The sequence below is a fragment of the Hippopotamus amphibius genome, chromosome 5 (assembly GCF_030028045.1).
Source record: "Hippopotamus amphibius kiboko isolate mHipAmp2 chromosome 5, mHipAmp2.hap2, whole genome shotgun sequence".
NCBI lineage: Eukaryota > Metazoa > Chordata > Mammalia > Artiodactyla > Hippopotamidae > Hippopotamus > Hippopotamus amphibius.
In genome coordinates, this window is record NC_080190.1 from 76,824,078 (window position 1) to 76,846,727 (window position 22,650).

General features: G+C 43.7%; 1 protein-coding gene across 14 annotated transcripts; it reads left to right on the forward strand.

Moving 5' to 3' along the window:
- Window positions 1-370: 370 nt before the first annotated feature.
- HNRNPF (heterogeneous nuclear ribonucleoprotein F) lies at window positions 371-20,055 on the forward strand. Of its 14 annotated transcripts, none has more exons than XM_057734853.1 (6): window positions 409-432; window positions 762-829; window positions 11,234-11,804; window positions 12,095-12,371; window positions 14,108-14,291; window positions 18,140-20,055. In XM_057734853.1, exon 6 carries the CDS (start codon window positions 18,191-18,193, stop codon window positions 19,433-19,435), a length of 1,245 nt encoding a protein of 414 aa, XP_057590836.1. In that variant the 5' UTR covers window positions 409-432; window positions 762-829; window positions 11,234-11,804; window positions 12,095-12,371; window positions 14,108-14,291; window positions 18,140-18,190; the 3' UTR covers window positions 19,436-20,055. The 14 variants fall into 14 exon arrangements, with proteins under 14 accessions (XP_057590850.1, XP_057590839.1, XP_057590845.1 ...); XM_057734855.1 differs by having other exon boundaries at window positions 14,232-14,291; XM_057734860.1 differs by having other exon boundaries at window positions 12,095-12,238; window positions 14,232-14,291.
- Window positions 20,056-22,650: the final 2,595 nt, after the last annotated feature.

The window sequence follows — 22,650 nt, forward strand, 5'->3', positions numbered from 1 at the left end:
CTACCCTCGGAGCCGCCTTTATCGGTCTCCGGTGTTCTCAGTTCCCTCTTTCTTCATTCTCGGCCGGAAATGACTCTCATTTTCCTCTGTCCTCCTAGTCCTCAATTCAGGGGTCCTTTGTGCTCACGGGCCGATTCTCCCAATCAGTATCTTTAGAGCTTCAGGAGTGGCCCACAAGCCCTCCCCTCCCTAGAGCAGGGCTCCCCCACGTCCCGCCCCTCCCCTCGCCGCTGCGCCCCCAATTCCACAGGCCCTGGCCCCGCCCTGCTCCTGGCCGGCCAATCCCCGGCTCCGCTCCGGGCGCGTCACAATGGCGCCCTCGCGGGCCCGCCCCCGGATGCTGGCCTCGGAGACCCCGCCCCGGCGCGGTTTTTGCGTTCTTCCGGCTCCGTCTTGGAAGTGGGACTGCGCCGCTTCTTCCTGGAGAAGAAGGTAGGGTTCTGCAGGGAAACCGGCCTGCGGTTACGCCGGCAGCCGAAAGCGGGGCGGGGGCGCGGGCTCGGGCTGCTGGAGCTGTTGTTGCCGGGTGCTTGGGCGCAGGGCCGGGGGGGCGAAGGGCACGCCGAGAGCCGCAGGGCTTCTGGAAGCGCCGCGTGCGCATGGCGGGCGGGAGTTGTGGACTCGGGCCCGCCGCGCGCCTGACCCCGCCTCTCGGGGGCCCCTCCCGGGGCGCGCTGCCAGGGGTTTCCATGGTAATGGTAAACAAGGCTCAACTGCCTCAGCTACAACTGCCAAGTTCCTCGCGTTCCACCCTCCTCTAGGTGCTCAGAGGGACGACCGAGGTGCCGGATGTGAAGAAAAGCGGGGGCGTGGAGACTCGGAGCCCGAGGTGAGGGGTGGGACGGGCGGCGTGTCCAAGGCCCGTGTACCAGGGACTGCCTGGGGACTGGGGTCCTTAGCATTGAGGACCGAGGGGCTTGAGATTTGGGGGTCACAGGAGGCGGGTTCTGAGGTGAAGGCCCGCACACCCGGGACCGACTGGGAACTGGGCATACTAGGGGTTGGGGACCGCGGGGCTGAGATTTGGGGTCGGAGGAGGTGGGATTTGATGTCAGGAGCCATACACTCGGGGACCGGCTGTATGCTGAACGGGGACCCGGCCCACTGAGAGGGTGGGGACTGCGGGGCTGAGCTTTGGGCTTGCGGGAGGTGGATCCGAGGTCAGGGACGTTAGGTTCCGGGACTGGCCCGCGGGGCTGAGATTTGGGGTCAGGGGAGGCAGGGTCCGAAGCGAGGAAGGTTAGGAGAGCCTCTTGCGGACTCCTGAGGGAGCAGAACCCGGGCGCCCCTGCCAGGAGTAGGGTGAGAACACCAGGCGACCGTGCTAGGGGGTTCATTTTAAAACGAAAGCGGTACTTTCACGTGGCTGAACGCGCCCGCGAGTTGCACAAGCCTGGTCAGGAACTGACTCCGCCCCCCTCCCACGTTCCCGCTCGCCGAGCCTACACTTTCGAGCTCTGCGGCCTTTTCTTCCTCTCCGAGCGACGTGTGTGACCCAAGCCCCTGTCTGCGCTTGTCTCCTGCTCTCAGAGGTATCGTGTCTGTATTCTGGCTGAAACTCCTCGATTATCGTTGTCTCTGCCTGGTGACCACACTTCTGCTGAGCGAACTTAATTCGGCGGTTTCTTTTTCCTTGCCCTGTACTCCTTTTTTATGTGAATGTACCTTCGCTCAATGTTGGCTGCGCTCGAGAAGCTTCTGGGCGCTGCCGGTGCTCGCGCCGCGCCTCCGTCTCGCCGTTCCCGCGTGGTTGCCGGCCGGCGGCGCCGGGCGGCCTGGGGGAGGACGCGCGAGTCGTGGGGACGCGACCGGCTCAGGGCCGCGGTCTTCTACGGAGTCGGTTGAGGGGCTGCAGGCCTCTCCCCGTTTATCTGCGCCTTAAGGGCCTCTCCGAGGAGCCCCACAGATTCCCGCCGGATAGCCCCAGGCCCGGGAGAGCCCTCCCCCCACTTCCCCGGGCACCGGCAAGTCCCGCGGGACGCCCTTCGTGGCAGTTTTCTTCCCCTCGAGGCCCTAGGACGAACCAAGGTGCTTCACAACTGTTTTCGAGGCCCCGGGGGACCCCCGCCTGCCACAGCGGGCCGGGTGCTCGGCGGGAGAGGGGCCCACGAGCGGCCGCGGCAGCTTCCGGGAACCGCCTGGGTCGGGCGGCCGTAAGGGTGGGGGAGGGAGAGGGGGGGGAGGGGGCCCCAGGCGGCCGAGGTTACGCGGGGGCCTCGGGTTCGGACCCTCGTGGAATCCGGAGAGTTGAAGGCTGCAAATAATGTTTTAGTTAAAAACATCACCGAAACTATCGATCTTGATATAATCCTCACTATTACTTTTAGTCACGTTTTTAAAAGTTAACTTTGTTTCTGAATTCCTTGTAAGGATGAAAATACGTTGGCTTTTCCGGTTAGAAAAATATTAGGGTCTATCAGCGAAAAGTAATGTTTTCAGTGCTAATTTTTAGACAAGAGTTCTTCATTTTAAAGTAATCTGGTAAATTTATATTTTTAACGAATATTGGGAGGGATTGCTTTATAACTGGTGTTAAGGAGGTCCATCCTTTGCCTTGGGGATCTCATATTCCTAGATGCATTCCTGTAAATTGATTAGGTTTATTTCCATATTATGGTCTTTTTATTTTTAGCTTTCTCTGTTTTAGTAACATTCTTTTTGTAGTATTTGCTTTTTAACTTTTTTTTTTTAAACTGGCATGTGGCTGGTTTTCACTAGAGTATTGTTACAAGGCTCCCTTTAAACATAAAATACCTCGCATAAAAATGTGAATCGATTTAAGGGAAATGATTGATTAAAAGGAAAGTTAGTTGCATATGGCCCAAACTGAGGGAGACTGTGAAGACACGTGGTGTGTGCCTTTTGGAGTAGGTGCCTGGAGGGGGCCTCCTTCCACGGAGGTGACTTTCCCACCAACCTGCCTTCTCCAGTCTGAGCTCTGGCTCAGAAGCACATTTGTTGACCCTTACTGGATCCAGACACAGAGCTAGGTGTTTTACCACATTTTCTAATCACATGCTCATAAGCAGTCTACAAGGAGGTATGTATTACTTTATTCCCATCATACAGGTGTATCTTAGGGACACAGTTGGGACTGGGACTCAGGTCTTTCTGACAGGGACAGTCGTCTGCCACGGCCCCTGCCCCTAATTAGTTGCCCTGAGCAAAGGTTCTTTGTGGAAAACTAAAGATTGAGCAGAGGGAGAACCAGACTCATCTAAGACCAGCCTGGCTTATTTTACAGCAAATCCCAGGCATGATAAGATTTTTATCCATAACTATTTGTATTTCTAAGGACTTTAAGAGTATAACCACAATACCATTATCACACCTAAGGAAATAATTCCTTGATTTAAAATACCCTGTGTTGAAATGTACCTGATTGTGTAATAAATATTTTTATATAGATGGTTGGTTTGACTTGGGATCCAAATGAGGTCGTTATATATTAGGTAGATATATATCTCAAGTTATGTTTTGAGACAGAGCAGCACTGTCTAATAGAAATATAACGCAAGCCACATAATTTTATATTTCCTGATAAAAAGAAACAGATATAGCTCACTTTAATAATGTAGTTTAACATGACATATTTAAAATAGATCCAAAATATCACTTCATCATGTAATAAATTTTTAAATTATGTTTTTCATGCTTTTTTTTTTTTTTGAACTAAGCTTTCAGAATGCAGTGTGTGCTTATTTTATAACACATCTCAGTCTGTACCACCCACAATTCAAGTGTGACAGGCTACCTTATTAGACAGTAATGGTCTAAAGGTTATCTATTCTTAAAAGTTTCTTCTTTGAACAAATCAGGTTGTGTGTCATGTAGAATTCCTTCCCCATGCTAAGTTTTTCTGACTGCGTTCCCATGGTGGTGTTTGAATCTGTTCTCTGCATTTTCTGTAAAGTAGTAGTTAACCTCTAAAGGCTGTTCTGATTCCGTTCAGATTTTTTTTTTTTTTTGAAATACTGCATTGGAGGTGCTGTGTACTCCTGCCAGAGGCACATACCAGTTGCTGTTCTTTATGGTGTTAGCAGTTATCGATGGTCTTTCTCTAGATGCATTGTTTTGTTAATTGTTTCCAGATCAGTGATATTTTAATTCGGTATTCCTTCTCAGTTATTAGCAGGTGTACTTCTATAGAGGGGGATTTTTCTTTGTTAATCATGATTAGTCTAAGATGTACTTTATAAAAGGCAGGTTAAGTTTTTGATTCCTTTTTTATATTTAGTATCAATATCCAGCATAATGAATTGAATCATTAGCATGTGCCAAAGACAGTAATTTTTCTGGTATCATTAGGAAGTCATGGATTTTAACATGTAGGATGTTTTAATCCACTGTAGTTTTTATTCTTTGATGCTCAAATTATTCAATTTTTGGCCAGTGGGAGCCCTTCAAATTGGTTCTTGACTTTTTTGACACAACCTCAGTGGCCTTTGGCTTCCTTGGTTTAAGGCATAATACTTCATTAAGTGGATCTATCTATCAAAGTTATTCAATTGGACCTCTAGTGACGGGCATTCGGGTTGTTCTAGTCTTTTGCTATTAGAAGTAGTGCTGCAGTGGATATCCTCTGCAGGTGTCTTTTCACTTTTTTGGCCATAGGGGTTGAACCATTTAATATTTCCACAAACAGTATCTGAGAGTGTCTGCTTACCTATACCCTCTCCAAGTGAGTTCATTATCAAACTTATGTATTTTTGCCATCGTGATAGGTATTTTAAATGTTTCATTTTAAATTGTGATTTATCTTACATGGTGATGTTAAGCATCTTCTTGTGTTTAAGGGCATTTCTTTTCCTGTCAACTGTCCATATCTTTAGCCCATTTTCTTTTTAGGATTGTTGGACTTTTTGTTTCTCTCTTTAGAAGCTCTCTCTGTGTATTAAGGATATTAACGCTTTGGGGAAATAAATTGAAATGTCTTTCCCATTTTATCGTTGGTATTTTTGCTTAGCTTACGGGTGTTTTTAGCCAAGCATAAGAGGTTTAGGTTGTTTTGTTTGTGTGTGTGTATTTATGTATTTTCCTATAATATGGGGTTTAAGTTATGGTCATGAAAGTTTTCCCTACCTACAGTGTAAAGATGAATTCATCTATTTTCTCTTTTTCTTCTGTTATTTAGGATATTTCTTAGCATTTTTTAGAAACATGAAAAATTCTTAGTTAACTCATTTTTCCTTCATTAAGTTAATGTGACAGCATCAGTGATTGACTTTGAAATGATGAATTACAGTTGCATTCCTGGAATAAATCCAACTTGGTCATGTTGTATTAAATAGCTTCATATGTTGCTGAATTTGGTTGGCTAATGTTTAGGAGTTTTTCATGTGAGTTCATGAGTGAAATTAGTCTGTGAAACTTAATTCTAAAACTCTTAGAAAATCAATTCCAATTTTATTGTAGATCAAAATTTTAAAAAATGTAGATGAAGACAGCAGACCTTTTAAGTTGAAAAAAATATCTGTATGGCCTTGGGCTAGGAAAAAGATCTCTTAAATAGGACATAAAAAGTGGTAATCATTTAAAGGGGGAAAAATGACAAGAATGAAAATAATTCTAAACTATTATGTTTCCCTTATAGTATGCCTTTAACAAAAATCCTCCCATAGTGTAAGCATTACAAATTCCTACCACACACTCTCATTTTATCTGCGTTCAAAGATGGTCCGTCATTGACATCTCCATTCTTCATCTTCTCCTGATCGAGGTCTTTTCTGCTTAACATGAATTTTTGGTTAGAATAGTGCTGTCCAATAGAATTATGATATGAATGATTTCATTTTTTAATAATTGATATAATTCACATACCATACATTTCACCTTTTAAAGGGTACAGTTCAGAGGTGCTTGTGTTTTTTTGTTTTTTACGTACATTCACAAAGTTGTAAAAACCATCACTACTATCTAATTGCAATATATTTTCTTTAACTGATTAATTAAATTGAAGTGTAGTTGATTTACAATGTATGTTAGTTTCAGGTGTGCAGCACAGTGAGTAAGTTATATGTGTGTGTATTCTCTTTCAGATTCTTTTTCCTTAGGGGTTATTACAAAAAATTGAGTATAGTTCTATTAGGTCCTTGTTTATCTATTTTATATTGCAGTAGTGTGTATATGTTAATTCCAACCTCCTAGTTTACACCCCCCCACCTCACCCCCCGCCTTTGGTAACCAGAAGTTTGTTTTCTGTCTATAAGTCTCTTTCTGCTTTGTATATAAGTGCATTTGTTTTTATTTTTGGATTCCACATATAAATGGTATCTTATTTGTCTTTATCTGTCGGGCTTACTTCCCTGAGTGTGATAATCTCTAGGTCCACCCATGTGGCTGCAGATGGCCCAGTACATATTCTTACGTTGAAACACCCGTAAGCATTCATGGGATAAATCCCACTTGATCATGGTGTATAACCCTTTTTATGGGTTCCTGGATTCAGTTTGTTAGTATTTTGTTGGAATTTTGCATCTATACTCATAAGGGGTTACCTTATGATGTCTCTCTGGTTTTGATATCTATAAGTGTATCAGTTTGCTAGGCCTGCCATAACAAAGTCCTGCAGCCTTTGTGGCTTAAACAACAGAAATTTATTGTCTCAGTTCTGGAGGCTAGAATTCCTCCAGAACTATGGAGGAGTTGGTTAGCGGGTTTGGTTCCCTCTGAGAAATGTAACAGAAGGATATGTTCTGGACCCCTCTTGTTGGTTTGTAGATGGCTGTCTTCCTCCTGCTTATCTGTCCAAATTTCCCCTTCTTCATGTTGGAATGCAGACCACCTTAATTATTTCATTTTTAACTTAATTACATCTATAAAGACTATATCCACATCTGGTCACATTCTGAGGTACTGGGGGTTAGGACTTCAACATATGAATTTTGGGGGCATAGTGTTCAGCCCATAACAGGAGATATGTAGAATGAGTTAGGAAATGTTTTAATATTTTAATATATATTGTGACTAATTTAACACATCCAAAAAGTATCACTTCAATTTGTAATCAATATTTTAATGTTCAGAGACTTTAGGGTCTTGTTTTTAATGTTTGCAATTCATTTTATTTTTTTAATTTTAATTTATCTATTATTATTATTATTATTTTGGCTGTCCCATGAGGCTAATGGGATCTTAGTTCCACCACCAGGGAATTCCTTGCAATTCATTTTATACATACTAAAGTTTTGTCACTTAGGGCACATGTCAGTTTGTACTTGCCATATTTCAAGTGCTCAGTAGCCACCTGTGGCTATTGGTACCATATTTTTATCCTCTGTACCTAACTTTTTCTTTTTCCAAAGTAGTTTTTCTCTGTACTTTAATTTTATTTTTACCAACATATGCGTGAGTTGTGTGTTTTTAAAGTATCTGTTTTCTTCTGTCACATGTTATATCTTACTCCTGTGAATTTCATCTTTTTTTCACCAAATATTTTATTTTATTAGAGACTTGAAAATTAATACAATCCATAACTTAAAAGTAAACCTGTTGAAATAGGTAAGAGTATACACAAATAGAAATTCTAATAATACAGAATTGTTATTTACAGAATATTTATAATAAGCATGTTTACTACTGTAGTACTTTTTTAGCCCCTCCATCTTGTTATTACTAAGAACTCTAAGCTCTTGACTTCCAAGCCACTATCCTTTCTTTCAATTCATTACTAACTTTATAAATTCAAAACAATTTTTAGTACTGGGAAGTTTTCTATTCTGTAATCAAGTATCTGGGAGTGCTTGTTATTTTTTTCTATTAAAATATTTACAATTTTGTGCAGCACTTCTTGTTCCCTGAAAACTCTCTGCTGTTCTGAGCTGTTCCATTTGTGGTATTCTGGTGCTCTGACCGCCATCAAGTACATTGTCATGTTCCTTTCCTCCTCTTGGCTCTGTTCTCTACTCCCCCCGGGGGGCAGTGTGCTGTGGTCCTATGAGCAGCGAACATAGAGCACAAGGAGCTATATAGCTGCCTCTGCTCCTATGGCAGCTGCAGGGGACCTGACAAGGTGTCAGCTCTCCAAGTCCCAAGAGGAAGCTTTAGGCCTCCTGAAGGGGCTGTGGACATTCATTAATACAAATGACAAAACATTTCCCTCAGTTGGGGAGAAAAGATTTTATCTTTAGCACTGGAGGTTTCTTTTTATGAACACCCCACCTGATATTTTTTCCCTCTGTTGTTAACTTTAGATCTTGATTCTTGAGTCACCAGCAAAATGCAGTCAATATAGAGCATTGACTGCTTGTTCTGTGTTGGCTAAAAATTTGTCCCTTGTGTTAATTTCAGTACAAGCATTATAGATATAATTTACCTAACATTGCATTACACTATTTTTGCTTTTTAGTTAACACAACTTTTGAGACATGAATATTGAGGAAAACAGTGTATTATTACCCCATATTTAGCTACAGTAAGCTAAAGAGCCTAATAGTTAAAAGATAATGTCCTGTTGCTTACAAATTGACATATCATCTTTGATGGATAAAAATGTAGTAATAGCAACAAACTATTTTAATCACCCACCTATAGCTTCTCTTTTTTAAATTGAAGTTGATTTACAATGTTGTGTGTTTCTGGTATACAGCAGAGTGATTCAGTTATATATATTATATATTCTTTTTCATATTCCTTTCCATTGTGGTTTATTACAGGATATTGAATATAGTTCCCTGGGCTATGCAGTAGGACCTTGTTTATTTTATATATAGTAGTTTGTATCTTAAAGCTTCTCTTTTCTTTAAATAGCCTTTAGGTAGCTTTAAGTATTGAACTTGGCATGTTATACAAATTAGGTCAGAGTTCTCACACTTCAGATGCATGAGCCCCTTGAAAATTTAGGTACAGCTGTGTTGGGGGGAGGGGTGGATATACTGTTTTTAAAACGTTGATCCAGACGTGCATCATATTCTTAAGTGAGTCCCTGACAGCAAAAAATGTTTAAGAGCCACTGAATAGGAACTTCATAAAATAGCTAGGTTGGAAGAGACTTTTGAGGTTTCTAATGTAGTTTTCAATAGAACAGGAAAACATCCATAATAAATAGGGACCTGGGCTCTGCTCATATATTGTCCCATGACAGGGAATTGCTTCTTCCCCAGACCCATCTGTGTTTCTCAAGTGGAAAACAAGCATAAGCAGCAGAAATATCTCAGATTCTCTTTTTGAATTTAGTGTGAACTGAATATAAAGATTAAAAGTATTCACCACAAAATATTCTTACAAAGCAACCAACACCAAAGCATATCCTGACAAACAGCTGCATTTTAAAAATATAAATAATTTGAACAAGTATCCGGGGGAAATAAGTAGGTAATGTACGAAGGGAAAATAGAATAATATGGTCTTCTAACTTCTACTCTTAAACCTTAGCTTTTTATTGATACTAGGGGGGAAAAGTTTAACATTTCCACCCCTGTTCATGCTTCTAATCTGTTAAATGTCTCTTCCTCAGAACCCCAATGTGAGTTAATCCCTGTTTTCTAATTTTGCATTATTACAGAATTTGTCATCATATGTTTATTTGTTCATTTCTTTATTGATTTCCTAGTTCACTGTTGTGTGGACTTAGAACAATACCTGCATCTTGTAAATGCATAATATTTCTGGGTTAATGAATGACTCAAAATTGGGTACATTTTCTCTCTTGCACATCACTCAAATCCTTTCACATGCTTCAGTTTCCACCAGTGTTTTTGTTGCAGGGTACCATCAATTCTTCCTAAACTTGTCTCACTTCTTCTACCCTATCTCCATGCATCTGTTCCCATCATTCATTTTCCAGAGGGCAGCTAGACTATTCTGTTGAAAAGCAAAACTCTATATATACTACATTCCATTTTGAAACGGTTAAATAACTTCCCATTGTCCTTAGAGTAAATAAAGTCCAAAATACTGAATCAGGCCTTCAGTGCTTTGGAGGATCTTACTCTGCTTCCCTCTTTCATGGATATCAGCCCTGGCTGCAAGTGTTTTTAGGTGCTTTCTGTCTCAGCATAACACTTTCCCCTGTGTCTTCTGTACATGTTGTTCCTTCACCAGGCAGGAACCCTATCATGACTGATCAATTATTAACACTCAACTAGCCAGTGTCACCAACCAGTTAAGTCAAGAAAGCATATATAACGCTACTTAACTGCAACAGATACATTCAAATAAGTGAGAAAATGGATGCCAATCGTATAAATTACCAAAAATATATTTTGAAGAGGATTTTAAGAAGTGAAATAAGTGTTCATGAAGCAGTCAAGATACTCATTTCTGTAGAGATACTCTTTCCAAAAAACAAGCCAATTTTGTGGCTTAATTTTTCTTCAGAATATTGTTTTATTTCTCTTGAATGTATGAGTTTTTAAGTGTCTGTTTCTCACATTCCGAGGGATGGCTGGATTTTGAATCTTAGATAATTTTGAAGCAAATCCCAGCCATCACACCATTTCACCCACAAATATTTAAAAATGTATCTCTAAAAATAAATTCCTTTATTTTTAAACATGACTACAATTCTATCATATGTAGCATAAGTAAATAATACTGTAATATCAAATTTCTAGTCTGTTCAAGTATCTTCGAAATTGCCTCATAAATGTTTACCAATTTGTTTGAATCGAGATCCAGATATATCCCATGCATTGTGAATCCTTGATAATTCTCTTAAATTTCTTGTATTCAGTAAGTGTTCCCTTGGAGCTATTTTAAGGACTGGCTGTTGTCCTTGTTGAGCTTCCCATAATTTCTTAATGTAAAATCAGCCGCTGCTAATATTACTGCAATTGCCTTATAATTGTTTTCCAGTTCATTTACATTAGGAGTCAAAGGTTCATAAAATGTAATTGCTTGTTAGATTATTAAGTTTAAGAACTGAGTGTTTTAAAATTAGTCTTTTTAAATTTGTGCAAAAAAATATTTCCATGACTGTTCAAATCTAAAAAACAAGGTACTGTATACACAAAGAGGTTCTACCTTTTGTTCATTAGTTTCCATTCTGAATCCTTCCCTGCGTCAGAGTTGTGGGGGGTTTTTTGTCTTTTTTTTTTTAATTTGAATTTTACGGGTTCTCCTTCCACATGTGTGCTGCGGGTCACCCCTCCCCTCCGCCCGTACTCTGGACTTTTCTCTACCCTGGCACCTCTCCCGAGAGTTCACTCAGAACGGTCTTCCTCGTTGCTTTCCTTCCCTCCTCCTCCCACTTCCTGCCCTGGCCGACCGCGCGGGCCGCGGGCCGCACCTGCAGGACGCGTTTCCATTGGTGACATCTTGGCGGGCCCGTCGGTGGCACTTCCTCCTTTACACCCCGTGACCCACGTCCGGCTCGCCGCCCTCTCAGTCACGCGGCCTCTGCCTCCGGGACGCAGCCCCGCGCTCCGGCCTTCCGGACAACAGGCCCCGGACCCGCCGTGGTGAGCCGCCGCGAGCGGACGACCCCCGCCCGCACTCCCCCACCCTCCGCGGGTCCCAGGAACTCTTCCCTACCTTCTCCCGCACTGGCGCCTCCCCCACCCCAGGAACTCATTCTTTCCCCGTCGCTGCCCCGGGAACTCCCCTCCCCCCAACCCCGCTGCCCCAGGAAGTCCCCCAGACCCGACCCGACCCGAGAGCTCCGCCCCCAGTCCGAGGAGCCGCCCGCCCCCCGCCGGCCCCGGGAACTCTTCAGCGCCGCCCCTTTGAAGCCCCTCTGACTCGGGAGCTCCGCCTCCCCTTCCCCCGCGGTTCCGGGAAGCCCGGCCGGAGAACTCTTCCTCACCTCGCCGCCAGTACTTCCCGCCTTCCTCCACGGCCTGAAAACTCTTCCTTCTGCCGCCCCAGTGAGTCCCCCCAGCCCCGGGAGCTCCCCTCCCACCACCGGGCCCCGCGGGAGCCTTTGCCTCGTGACCTTATTCCCCTCCCCCCACCTCTCGCTGCCCGGGGAGCCTCTCCCTCCCTCCCCCCCACCCGTAGTTCGCCCCGCCCCGGAAGCTCCCGCTGACCCCGCCCAGGCCCGCGGATGGGGCGCCCTGTCGTCGGGCCTTCCTGTAGGGCTTGACGGACCCGAGGCTGTCGGATAGTCGGGGGAGGCAGAGCGAACCCCTTCACCTTGTCCCGGTGCCCCTGCCAGGAGCCTGGCTTCCGGGACCGATACCGCGCTTCCCGCCGAAATCGCTCAGACGCGCCCCTGGCGGCCCGCGGCCGCGAGCTTGAGACTGCACTTTGAAGCCGAGTTGGAAGCGTTTGCCCACAGCCGGTTGAGTTTCAATTTCAGGTTAATAACAAAAGGAGATGCACCTGGCCTTTCCCCGGAATCCTCTGCGTTCTTAAGCGTCGGGTGGAGTTGGGGGTCCTTTGGCTGTAAACTTGCTTGATGAAAATAGAAGTCGTTCCTGCTCCCTTCAGTGGTAAGTCTTAGGGCAAGAGTCAACCGTGTAATCCTGAGGCGGCGTCTCATGCGGATCGTGATTGAAAGGGGAGAACTTTCTGAGTAAGACAGCCAGGACAATCTGTGCGTGCTGCCAGCTGTAGGTTAAAATTCATTTACAAATGAGGGTGAAAATGCTCTTCAGGACTCAATGGAACACATGAAGAAAGGTGAAGCCAGGGACCCGCCGAATTCGCGTCCCTGAACAGAGGTGGTGGGGGTGCAATTTAAACCGTCCTGTGTACTCCCTAGATAAACCTAATCAGCCGTGCGCTGGAGGCGCGCCTCGTTTATCTTGATTGGTCTACCTGGATCCGAACTGAATCCTGCTGAACCTGTATAGTAGAGTGAGGAAGAGCGCGTTCTGGAGAGCATCCCAGGAGTCCTGGGGGCCTGTTAGAAATGCTGAGTCTCGGCCCCGGCCCAGATCTTTTGTTTTAGAATCTGAATTTTAACAGGATTCTTGGGTGGTCCGTGTGCGCACTTACGTCATAGTCCAGTTGCGGGGAAGGAGAGGGTAGTTGTGCAAAAATCCTTGGTGCCCCCCCCCCCCCCCCACTTTCAGTTCAGTCTCCAAGTGCAACACCCAAGGAACACTCACCCATCCCCCAGCGATTGCAAGGTGCTGCCGGGGAGGGGTGGGGCGGGCAGTGTTCCCCCTCAGCGCTTCAGCATGTGTGCCCGCCACGATTCAGTTTCGTGACAGTCGGCTTCCGTGCGTCTGGCCGCACCTGAGTATGCGTGTCCGAGGAGGGGCCTCAGCGTTGGTCTGCGGACCACACTGGAATGAGCCAGGAGCAGGGATAAACCTAGTCAGAAGAAGTTTAAACGATTAAGATGACTGGATTCTACCCCTTTAGATTCCACTCTTTTTCTGGGGGCAGAGGAGAGGGACGGTTGATGCAGTCTCTTGGAAACTCTGTCCTAGAGAATTTGAAACTTCTTAAATTGTAGTACTTTATATAGGTTCCCGCAAAATAGTGTCTCGTGTAATAATTATAGGACGCTAATAAGGCAAGGCAGATACTACCTCTAAGACAACAGGCTCAGAGAAATTAATGTGACTTTAAATTCTACGTTTCTAAAACTAAGAATGTGTTTTAATTCTCAGACGAATTCTCTGGACATACAGTGTTTTGGGGACAGCTATATTCTGTGGTTGATGGTAGTGATATTTATCCTATTGAAAAGCATGTTTCAACATTCCCTTTCCTCATTCTTGTTCAGTTGAAAGATGAATGTTAGATCAAATACATTAGATCTCAGGAAACGAAGTTATCAAAATTTGCAAAGTCTTTTGAGTATCTCCACCCAGCCCTCCAGGGATACTTGTAAATACTGTTGGGACGGTTTCTAGCAAACAGCCTTTCCCAGGAGCCCATCCCTGTGGAAATCTGGCCAAGTCTCTGGTCTCCTGCCTGCTGCTCCTTAGCCCCCTTCCCCGCCCGCCTTTGGCTTCCCGGAACCGCTTAGAGCTTGCCCCAGCTCCACCCCAACAGCGCTCCTCCCGCCCAATTTAAATTTCCTTAACAGCACTTAGCGTTTTTTGTGTGGAACTCGAGCATTGAGCAGATCTCTCAGGGCAAGTGGGAGGTTTCCAGGATGTTATTTGCGATTATCCTAAGAAAAAAGGTAAACCTTTTAAAAGCTGTGGGGGTGGGGCTGCTGTGTAATTTCTTTAAGGCAGCCCGCGGTTTTATGAACTGCCTCCCTCAGCTCCAGCTCTGGCATTTCCCGAGGAAGGGACCCCGGAACCCACCCCAGCCCGGGAACCACTGCCTCTGCTCACTCTGGGAGTGCTGGGGCACCGAGGCAAGACGGCCTTATCGCTCTTTTTTAGGACAGTTCGTTGCCTACCTGGAGTGTCTTCGACTGTGGGCATCCCCCGCTGTTCTTTAAGGTGAGCTATTTTAAGAAAAGTAATTTCTGAGTTCATAATTGGTTTATCTTATTGACGCAGATAACTTTAAGTGTGAAGTAAATTTTTTTCACTAGCTGTAAATCTAATGTTGAGCAGAACTCCAGCTCTTATTTTTCCAAGTTTAGTTAACGTTCTGAGTACTGTTAGTCTGCAGAGAATCCATATGTAGAGGATTCTGAGGGCAAAAGTGAGGATATTGCATTATGTATATAAGAAGTATATGGATGTGTGTTTTGGAGAAGTGCTCTTTTCACCTTGCTTTCAAAGAAGTCCTCACTTTATTTTTGAAACATTATTTTCTGAAACACAAAAATTATAATTGTTCTGTTTTGGGTGTCTTAAGTAATTCTTACATGAGATGTCTGTGTTCTTTTATGCTTCCGGCTTGTCCTCCCCCCGCCCCTCGTCTTTTTTAACTGAACCACGCTGCCATATCCTAGAGGGTAGTGTTGGTCCCACGTGGCCATCAGTTAATCTCTTGCTAATCTTGGGCTTGCTGTGCTGGGGGTGGGACCACAGTGACCTACAGAACTGATAAATCTGTCCCTGCTAGGCCCTCAGTGTATGTTTTGAAGAGTTTTAAACAGATCATGAATTTGTTTCCCCAGAATGCTCTGGAATCATAGAATCCTGAGACTTAATTTGTGTAAGGGAAAGATTTTGTGGGAAAGGTGGTATATTTGAGTTGAGACCTTAAGGATTAGTGCGATTTAGCTAGACAGAAGGTTGGATGGAGTATATTTGGAGAGAGGATTACCACTGTGTCAAATCCAAGGCAGCAGAGAGCCTGGCACATAACAGGCACAGAGAAATATAGAAATGGAGGATACAGATGGTTTTTTTTTAATGCAAATGATGTGAGCTAGATAGTGTATTGCAGGTCAGAGCTGCAAGGCCTGAGCACCCGCTTAGTCCTGTGGTTTGTGTTCCAGGTAGTGGGAAGCCACTGAGGGCTTGGAATAGGAGAGTGACATTAAGTCCCCTTAAAAGAACGTGGGAGCTACAGGTTGGGTTGCAGTAACGGTTGGAAAAGTTTTAAGGATCAGATGTGAATGTCCTGGAAGGGGCTGTTGGTACTGGAATTAGAAGTAGAAAGGGATATGAGGGCAGTGCACAAAGATGATGATTATTTCTTGGAGTCAAGAGTTACTGAATAGAATTTAGGCATGGATTAGGAGTAGGATTAGGGTGGAGAATGGGATCACCTCCAAAGAAATGGTGAGCTCATTGGATTTAAGGGCTTGGGAGTTGTTCAAGGATTACTTCAGTTTCATTCTAGAGCCTCTGGATGACAGGTAAGGCCATTTATGCTGCAACCAGTGTGCATAGGTTATACCATGAAATAGTTTATGTATACCCGTCTTGGCCTCAGGGATCCTAAAGCTAGGAAGTTGGGTGTCCTGCGCCCAGAATTGGCCCTGGACATACAAGGATCAGGTGACCCTACCTACAAGGCAGGGGTGGGGGGTGACAGTTGAACCTTGAGGAAAGGCTCAAAGAGGCAGAGTGCCTAAGGAATCAACAGGAAAGCCAGGAGCCACTGGGAGAAAGGATTTCCAGGGGGAATGGTTAAATCCTGCTGTGGGAATTGAAAAGATGGAGATAAAATGTTTCTTTCTTGCCATGGAGGTTCTTGACAGAGTGAGATCATGCCCCTTTTTTATGGTTGGTGGAGGAGGTAGAGGCCTTTTGAGGATGAGATTTTACTGAAAGGGAAAGCAAATCAGCAAGTAGCTGGAGGCAAGCTTGGTATCAGGGAAGGTATGTTACAGGGTTGGTTAGAAATGAGATAATCTCCTTAATTGATAAGGAAAATAGTGTTCAGTGAAGAGTTTGTGAAGATGAGGATTTCTTGGGGGTGGGTAGGGTTGAGATCAGAGCAGAGCCGCAGATAAGGAGCTCAGCTATGAGAAGCAGCAGCTCCTTGTTTATAAATTTCTAAATCTTGTTCTGTTCTGATTTCCTTCACTGGGTCTCTGTTACCAATTTGCCTTTTTTTTTTTTTCTTATCCATGTTTTTTAATTTTTTTTAATTGTGAGGTTTTTAGAAGTCTTTCCATATTTTGCTTTAATGGTGTAAATACCCCATTCCATCTGGGATTGTTTTGGGATTCATCTGAGGTAAGATTCTGCTTTATCTTTTTCTACATGATAACCAATGTGCCCAGATTTCTTGAATAGGCATCTCTTACCAGTGATTTTTAACAGCTACATCTGTTACACTTGATGTGAAATGACAATTTCATGAAATATTTAATTCCCATGTACTTGTACCTGTTTTGAGCCTTGATCACTAAGAATATGTTTTTGGTCCTATATGTATTTTTGTTTCTGTGTTATGTATATATTGCTATCTGATGACTCAACTACTCTTCAGAATACTGCCCTTCAACATGGATTTGACCTTTACTCTTTTTCAATTTGGACTCTGGGTGTCAGATGCCACTTGTACTTCATGACACCCTGTCAGGAAGGGCGTCTGTCATGCCTCTTGTACACTGAGGAGTTCATTCCCTTTCTAGTCCCTCAATGTGTGTGTGTTATGTTGATCAACAAAATTTGCTTTGTTTTTAAGGTTTTTTTAATGTGGCCCATTTTTTAATGCCTTTATTGAATTTTTTGCAGTATTCTGTTTTGTTTTGGGGTTTTTTGGCCATGGGGTATGTGAGATCTTAGTTCCCTGACCAGGGATCGAACCTGTACCCCCTGCTCTGGAAAGCAAAGCCTTAACCACTGGACCGCCAGGGAAGTCCCCATAATGTGTTTTATGATCATCTTTGCACTGCACTGCTTATGGGATCTTAGTTCCCCAACTAAGGGGAACTCGGGCCATGGTAGTGAAAGCACCGAGTCCTAAACACTAGACCACCAGGGAATTCCCAGTTCATCTTTTTTTATATGTGAAACTGAGAAGCATATGATTTGATATCTATATTTGCATCACACATAACAGATACTCTGCCGATGGACATATCTGCTTGTTTGGATATGTCTTAATTTGACCTCACACTTGACTCACATTCTGTTTGAGTTGACAATAGGAACAGTGATACTTCCTTAGACTCTGGAAGCCATTGCTGTCTTGTATACTTGCAGCATTGTTGCTGATGAGAACACTGATTCTGGTTCACCCAGTGTCAAAGGAAATGTTACTCTATATTGTGATTTAAAATAGCCTGTATTCATCATGTATTTTTGCTTCTGTAATTTCTTGCCACAAGTTAAGCAGATTGGTTAAATGTAGGGCTTCCAGTTGAAAAATCACACAGGAGCTGTTTTAAATGAAGTACCCAATTTCATCATGACAGATACGTAGAGTAAATAAAACAAGAAAGTGCCCTGCCTAATACATAGATTCTTCTGTGTTCAAAGTAGCAAGACACGCCTACCCTCTTGCCTTTTATTTGTGATGCAATAGTATGGCTCATCTGTTTTCCTCTAGTTCTGAGAAGTTCTTAGTATTTCTGAATGTTGCCTCAATTCTCGTCTTTTCCTTCTAAAACTCATGGTAATTGACCATAAGAATTTATAAATTCTGAGTTAACTGACTGAAGCTTCCAGATAACTGTTTTGCTCTTCAGATTTTACTCTCCATTCTGTTCCACTTTTTTCTATTTTTAAGACCCCCTAATTTATTTTCAGTCTATCTTTGAGAGATGTACATGTTTTTGGAGAAACCTAGGATTGAATCTCAGCTCATATATCTTAACATCTTTAATTTCACTCACCCTTCCTCATCTGTAAAATGGGGGAAACTATTTACTGCATATTCTTGTTACACATTTTAAATGAAAGTTTATGTAAAGTAGTTTTTGCTTTCTTTTCAGCCACAAAAAGCTGCACCCAAGCTTGTTTGACGTCTGCCCTGTCAAGTGTCCATGATGTTGGGCCCCGAGGGAGGTGAAGGCTTTGTAGTCAAGCTCCGTGGCCTGCCCTGGTCCTGCTCTATTGAGGATGTGCAGAATTTCCTCTCCGACTGCACAATTCATGATGGGGTCGCAGGCGTTCATTTTATCTACACTAGAGAAGGCAGGCAGAGTGGTGAGGCTTTTGTTGAACTTGAATCAGAAGATGATGTAAAAATGGCCCTTAAAAAAGACAGGGAAAGCATGGGACATCGGTACATTGAGGTGTTCAAGTCCCACAGAACCGAGATGGATTGGGTGTTGAAGCACAGTGGTCCAAACAGTGCTGACACTGCCAATGATGGTTTCGTGCGACTTCGAGGACTCCCGTTTGGATGCACCAAGGAAGAAATCGTTCAGTTCTTCTCAGGGTTGGAAATCGTGCCAAACGGGATCACATTGCCTGTGGACCCCGAGGGCAAGATTACAGGGGAAGCCTTTGTGCAGTTTGCCTCACAGGAGTTAGCTGAGAAGGCTCTAGGGAAGCACAAGGAGAGAATAGGGCACAGGTATATTGAGGTGTTCAAGAGCAGTCAGGAAGAAGTTAGGTCATACTCGGATCCCCCTCTGAAGTTCATGTCAGTGCAGCGGCCGGGGCCTTATGACCGCCCTGGCACAGCCAGGAGGTATATCGGCATTGTCAAGCAAGCGGGCCTGGAGAGGATGAGGTCTGGTGCCTACAGTGCAGGCTATGGGGGCTATGAGGAGTACAGTGGCCTCAGTGATGGCTATGGCTTCACCACCGACCTATTTGGAAGAGACCTCAGTTACTGTCTCTCTGGGATGTACGACCACAGGTATGGAGATGGCGAGTTCACTGTCCAGAGCACCACTGGACACTGCGTCCACATGAGGGGGCTGCCGTACAAAGCCACGGAGAACGACATTTACAACTTCTTCTCTCCACTCAACCCGGTGAGAGTCCATATTGAGATTGGCCCTGATGGAAGAGTGACCGGCGAGGCTGATGTTGAGTTTGCCACTCACGAAGAAGCCGTGGCAGCCATGTCCAAAGACAGGGCCAACATGCAGCACAGATACATAGAACTTTTCTTGAATTCCACAACAGGGTCCAGCAACGGGGCATATAGCAGCCAGATGATGCAAGGCATGGGGGTGTCAACCCAGTCCACTTACAGTGGCCTTGAGAGCCAGTCCGTGAGTGGCTGTTATGGGGCTGGCTATGGTGGCCAGAACAGCATGGGTGGATATGACTAGTTTTGTAGTAGCTTTTGAGTTATTTCAATCAAATTTTCACAGGCAGCCAACAAGCAGTGAAAAGCAGTTATTACTCTAGAGGAAGCTGTGGGACCCATTTTGCACCATGAGTTTGTGAAATCTGGATTAAAAAAATTACCTCTTCAGTGTTTTCTCATGCAAACTTTCTTCTAGCATGTGATATTGAGTAAACTAAAACTATTTTCAGCTTTTCTCAATTAACATTTTGGTAGTGTACTTCTGGAGTGATGTTATCTGAGTTAAACTAGTTTTAAGTATGTTAAATGTGGATCTTTTACACCACATCATCGTGAACACATTGGGGAGGCTTGCTTTTTTCGAAAACTCAAGGTGCTAGATCCCTAATTCAAAGAGGAACATTTCTCATGTTTGTTCATTCTAGTTTGTTTTCATTTAAAATCTTTTAGGTTAAGTTTAAGCTTTTTAAAAGTTAGTTTTGAAAATTGAGACACATTACTAATACTGTAGGAATTGGTGAGGCCTTGACTTAAAACTTTCTTTGTACTGTGATTTCCTTTCGGGTGTATTTTGCTAAGTGAAACTTGTTAAATTTTTTGTTAACTAAATTTTTTTCTTAAAATAAAAAGACTTTTTCACAATGACTGGCACAGACTATATACTCACCAAAAAATAGCAAAATGACTGGGTGGTTGAAGAGAATTCATTTTAATACTGCTATATTTCAGTGTGAATTTTTAAAATTTAGCGCTGTGATTTCCCTTGTATTCTTAAAATGGGGCTAAATTAAAAATCAGATTTTAAAAAACATTAAAAATAATGTGGAAATGGTGACTAGAAAGTATGAGAATAGAAACATAAACAGTCCCATCTTCCTGTGACTTGTGTTCTGTTCAGCAGCCATTTGTAATGTCCTGCTGTTTTTCTCCTTTATGCCAGAGTGGCACCTGTTCACAGCTAAGAGTTCTTTAGTTTTGGGTGCTATGTACATTGAGTCATTAGCCACAATTTGTGCGTTTTGTATAAGGTGCTGATTTGAACAGTCTTTCTTCCATACTTAGAATTTTTCTGTAGGTGACACTCCTAGGTTACAGTTAGTTACTGGTTATTGCAGCATATACATATTCTCAAGTTTGAGGCCTATTTCCAAATTATTAGAAAATTGTCCACCTAGCAGTGGGAAACAAGTTCCAAATCTCAGGTAGCTCTGCACACAGCATATTACCATCACTTACACTGAAAACAGTCAGTACTTAAATGTGAATGAGGTTTATTAAAAAGAACCTTGCATGATAGCTGTTAATTTTCCCAGCTTTATTTTCCCACTTGCCTTTAATAACCATACGATGTAGCCCAGATAACCCAGTCTCACCAGTTTAATAGGATCTTTATATGGTATCTTCATTTTAAGGTACTGGCCTCGTTTACAGAGAAGCGGCTGTTAGCTAAGCTTCTGAAGGTTTTATTAAAAATAAGTCTATAGGTAGATTAGAGTCTCAGGCCTTTCCTGGCCTTTTTGGGCTGCACACCCCCCACCCTGCCATTCTTCCCACCAGTGTTCTACAGGCTTAGATGGCCAGAGATAGGACAGCAGCATCACTCAAGAATGCCAGAGGCAGAACTGAGAAGGTCAACTGAGAAGACTGGATAGCATGAGAATTGGGGAGGGAGGGGGAGGTAATGCAGAGACCATGCATCTGTTCTAGGTTGTGTTCACAGTCTCCTCATCTGGGGAGGCTCATTGTAGGGAAGCAGAGGCCGTCTGGGTTTGTGAGAGAGACCCAGAGAAACCTGGGAATGGTTTGAACACCTGGGAGTTTATGAAACCTGTGATGACAAAGGCTACCATGTGATTAAAAGACCAAGGTTTAATAGGGCAGTGAAGTTTCTAGGAGTACATTTATTCCCTATAGATCTTTGTTAATTTTAAGATTCAGATAAGGAGTGGGCTCAAAGAGCCTGGGGTGGAAAGTTGGGAATGTGCTAGATGACCTTAAATACCAAGGTGACTCAAATCTCTGGGCCAGAAGTAGTGGCCACATGCCTCTTAGAAGAAAGACTTATCCGGAGGGCTCCACCTAAGGTATGTGGTTAGTAAGATGATAAATATCTGCCCTCTCAAAGTCTGCTCCAAGAATGAATTGGCACACTGCTGGTAAGCCACATCCAGCCTGCCACATGGTTTAGTATAACCCATGAGCTCAGGATGGTTTCCAAGATGAATCAATTTGATGGAAGGGAACCCCAATGAAAATTATAACCTCTCCCCAAAGAATTACATTCTTATTAGTAGAACTGTAGTACAAAATATTGCACTTAGTGTTTTTTTATATAAAAAAATTTGTGAAAACTTCAAATTTGCCTTGGCCTGCAGAATTTTTACTATCTCTATCCCTTTAAAGGAAACCATGGACTTCCCTGTTTCAGAGAACTAGTATCAGGACTGAGTGTGGCACAGAAGGAAGCTGCAGGGCCTGATTGGTATGTGAGAACAGGACACAGCGTACAAGAGGATCTTCAGGATGTTGGACCAGAGGGTTGAGTATAAAACAGTTGATATGGGGTATCTCTTGTGACTCAGGATATAAATTCTAAGCATTCTTAGAGCCCATCCTAATCAGAGTTGACCCTTGAAGCTTGGAGACAGTGGCCTGTAGGAGGGAGAGATACTGGGTGTTGAGAAAAGGGGTTGGAGGACTAAAGTGGGCATGTTAGAGAAGATTAGTGTTTAAGGCCAGAAAAAACACCAGCTGAAAGATGTTCTCCTGGAAGGCTCCAAGGACACTCCACTAAATTGATAATGCACTATGAGATGCACCAGCATTTTGAAACATTAATGGAAGCTCTCAGCCAGGGTTGGCAGTAGGAGAAAAATAGGGATAAAGGGATTCTAGAAGAGCAGAGATGAGGCAGTGGCAATCATCAGATGGTGAGCTAAGCATAATTGTCATAATGGGTAGCAAAGCTCAAAAGACAGGGAGCCTTAACCTGGCCAGATCTGTGGTGAGGGCTAACAGACTTCAGTGTTCAAGCGTCATGCAGGCATAGCTCTGAGGTCTGTTCTATTTATTTCTGGTTTTATTTATTTGGTTGCGTGGGGTTTCAGTTGAGCAGGTGGGCTCCTTAGTTGCAGCATGCCTGTAGGATCTAGTTCCCTGACCTGGGATCGAACCTGGGCCCCCTGCGTTGGGAGCGTGGCGTCTTAACCACTGTGCCACCAGGAAAGTCCCCATTTC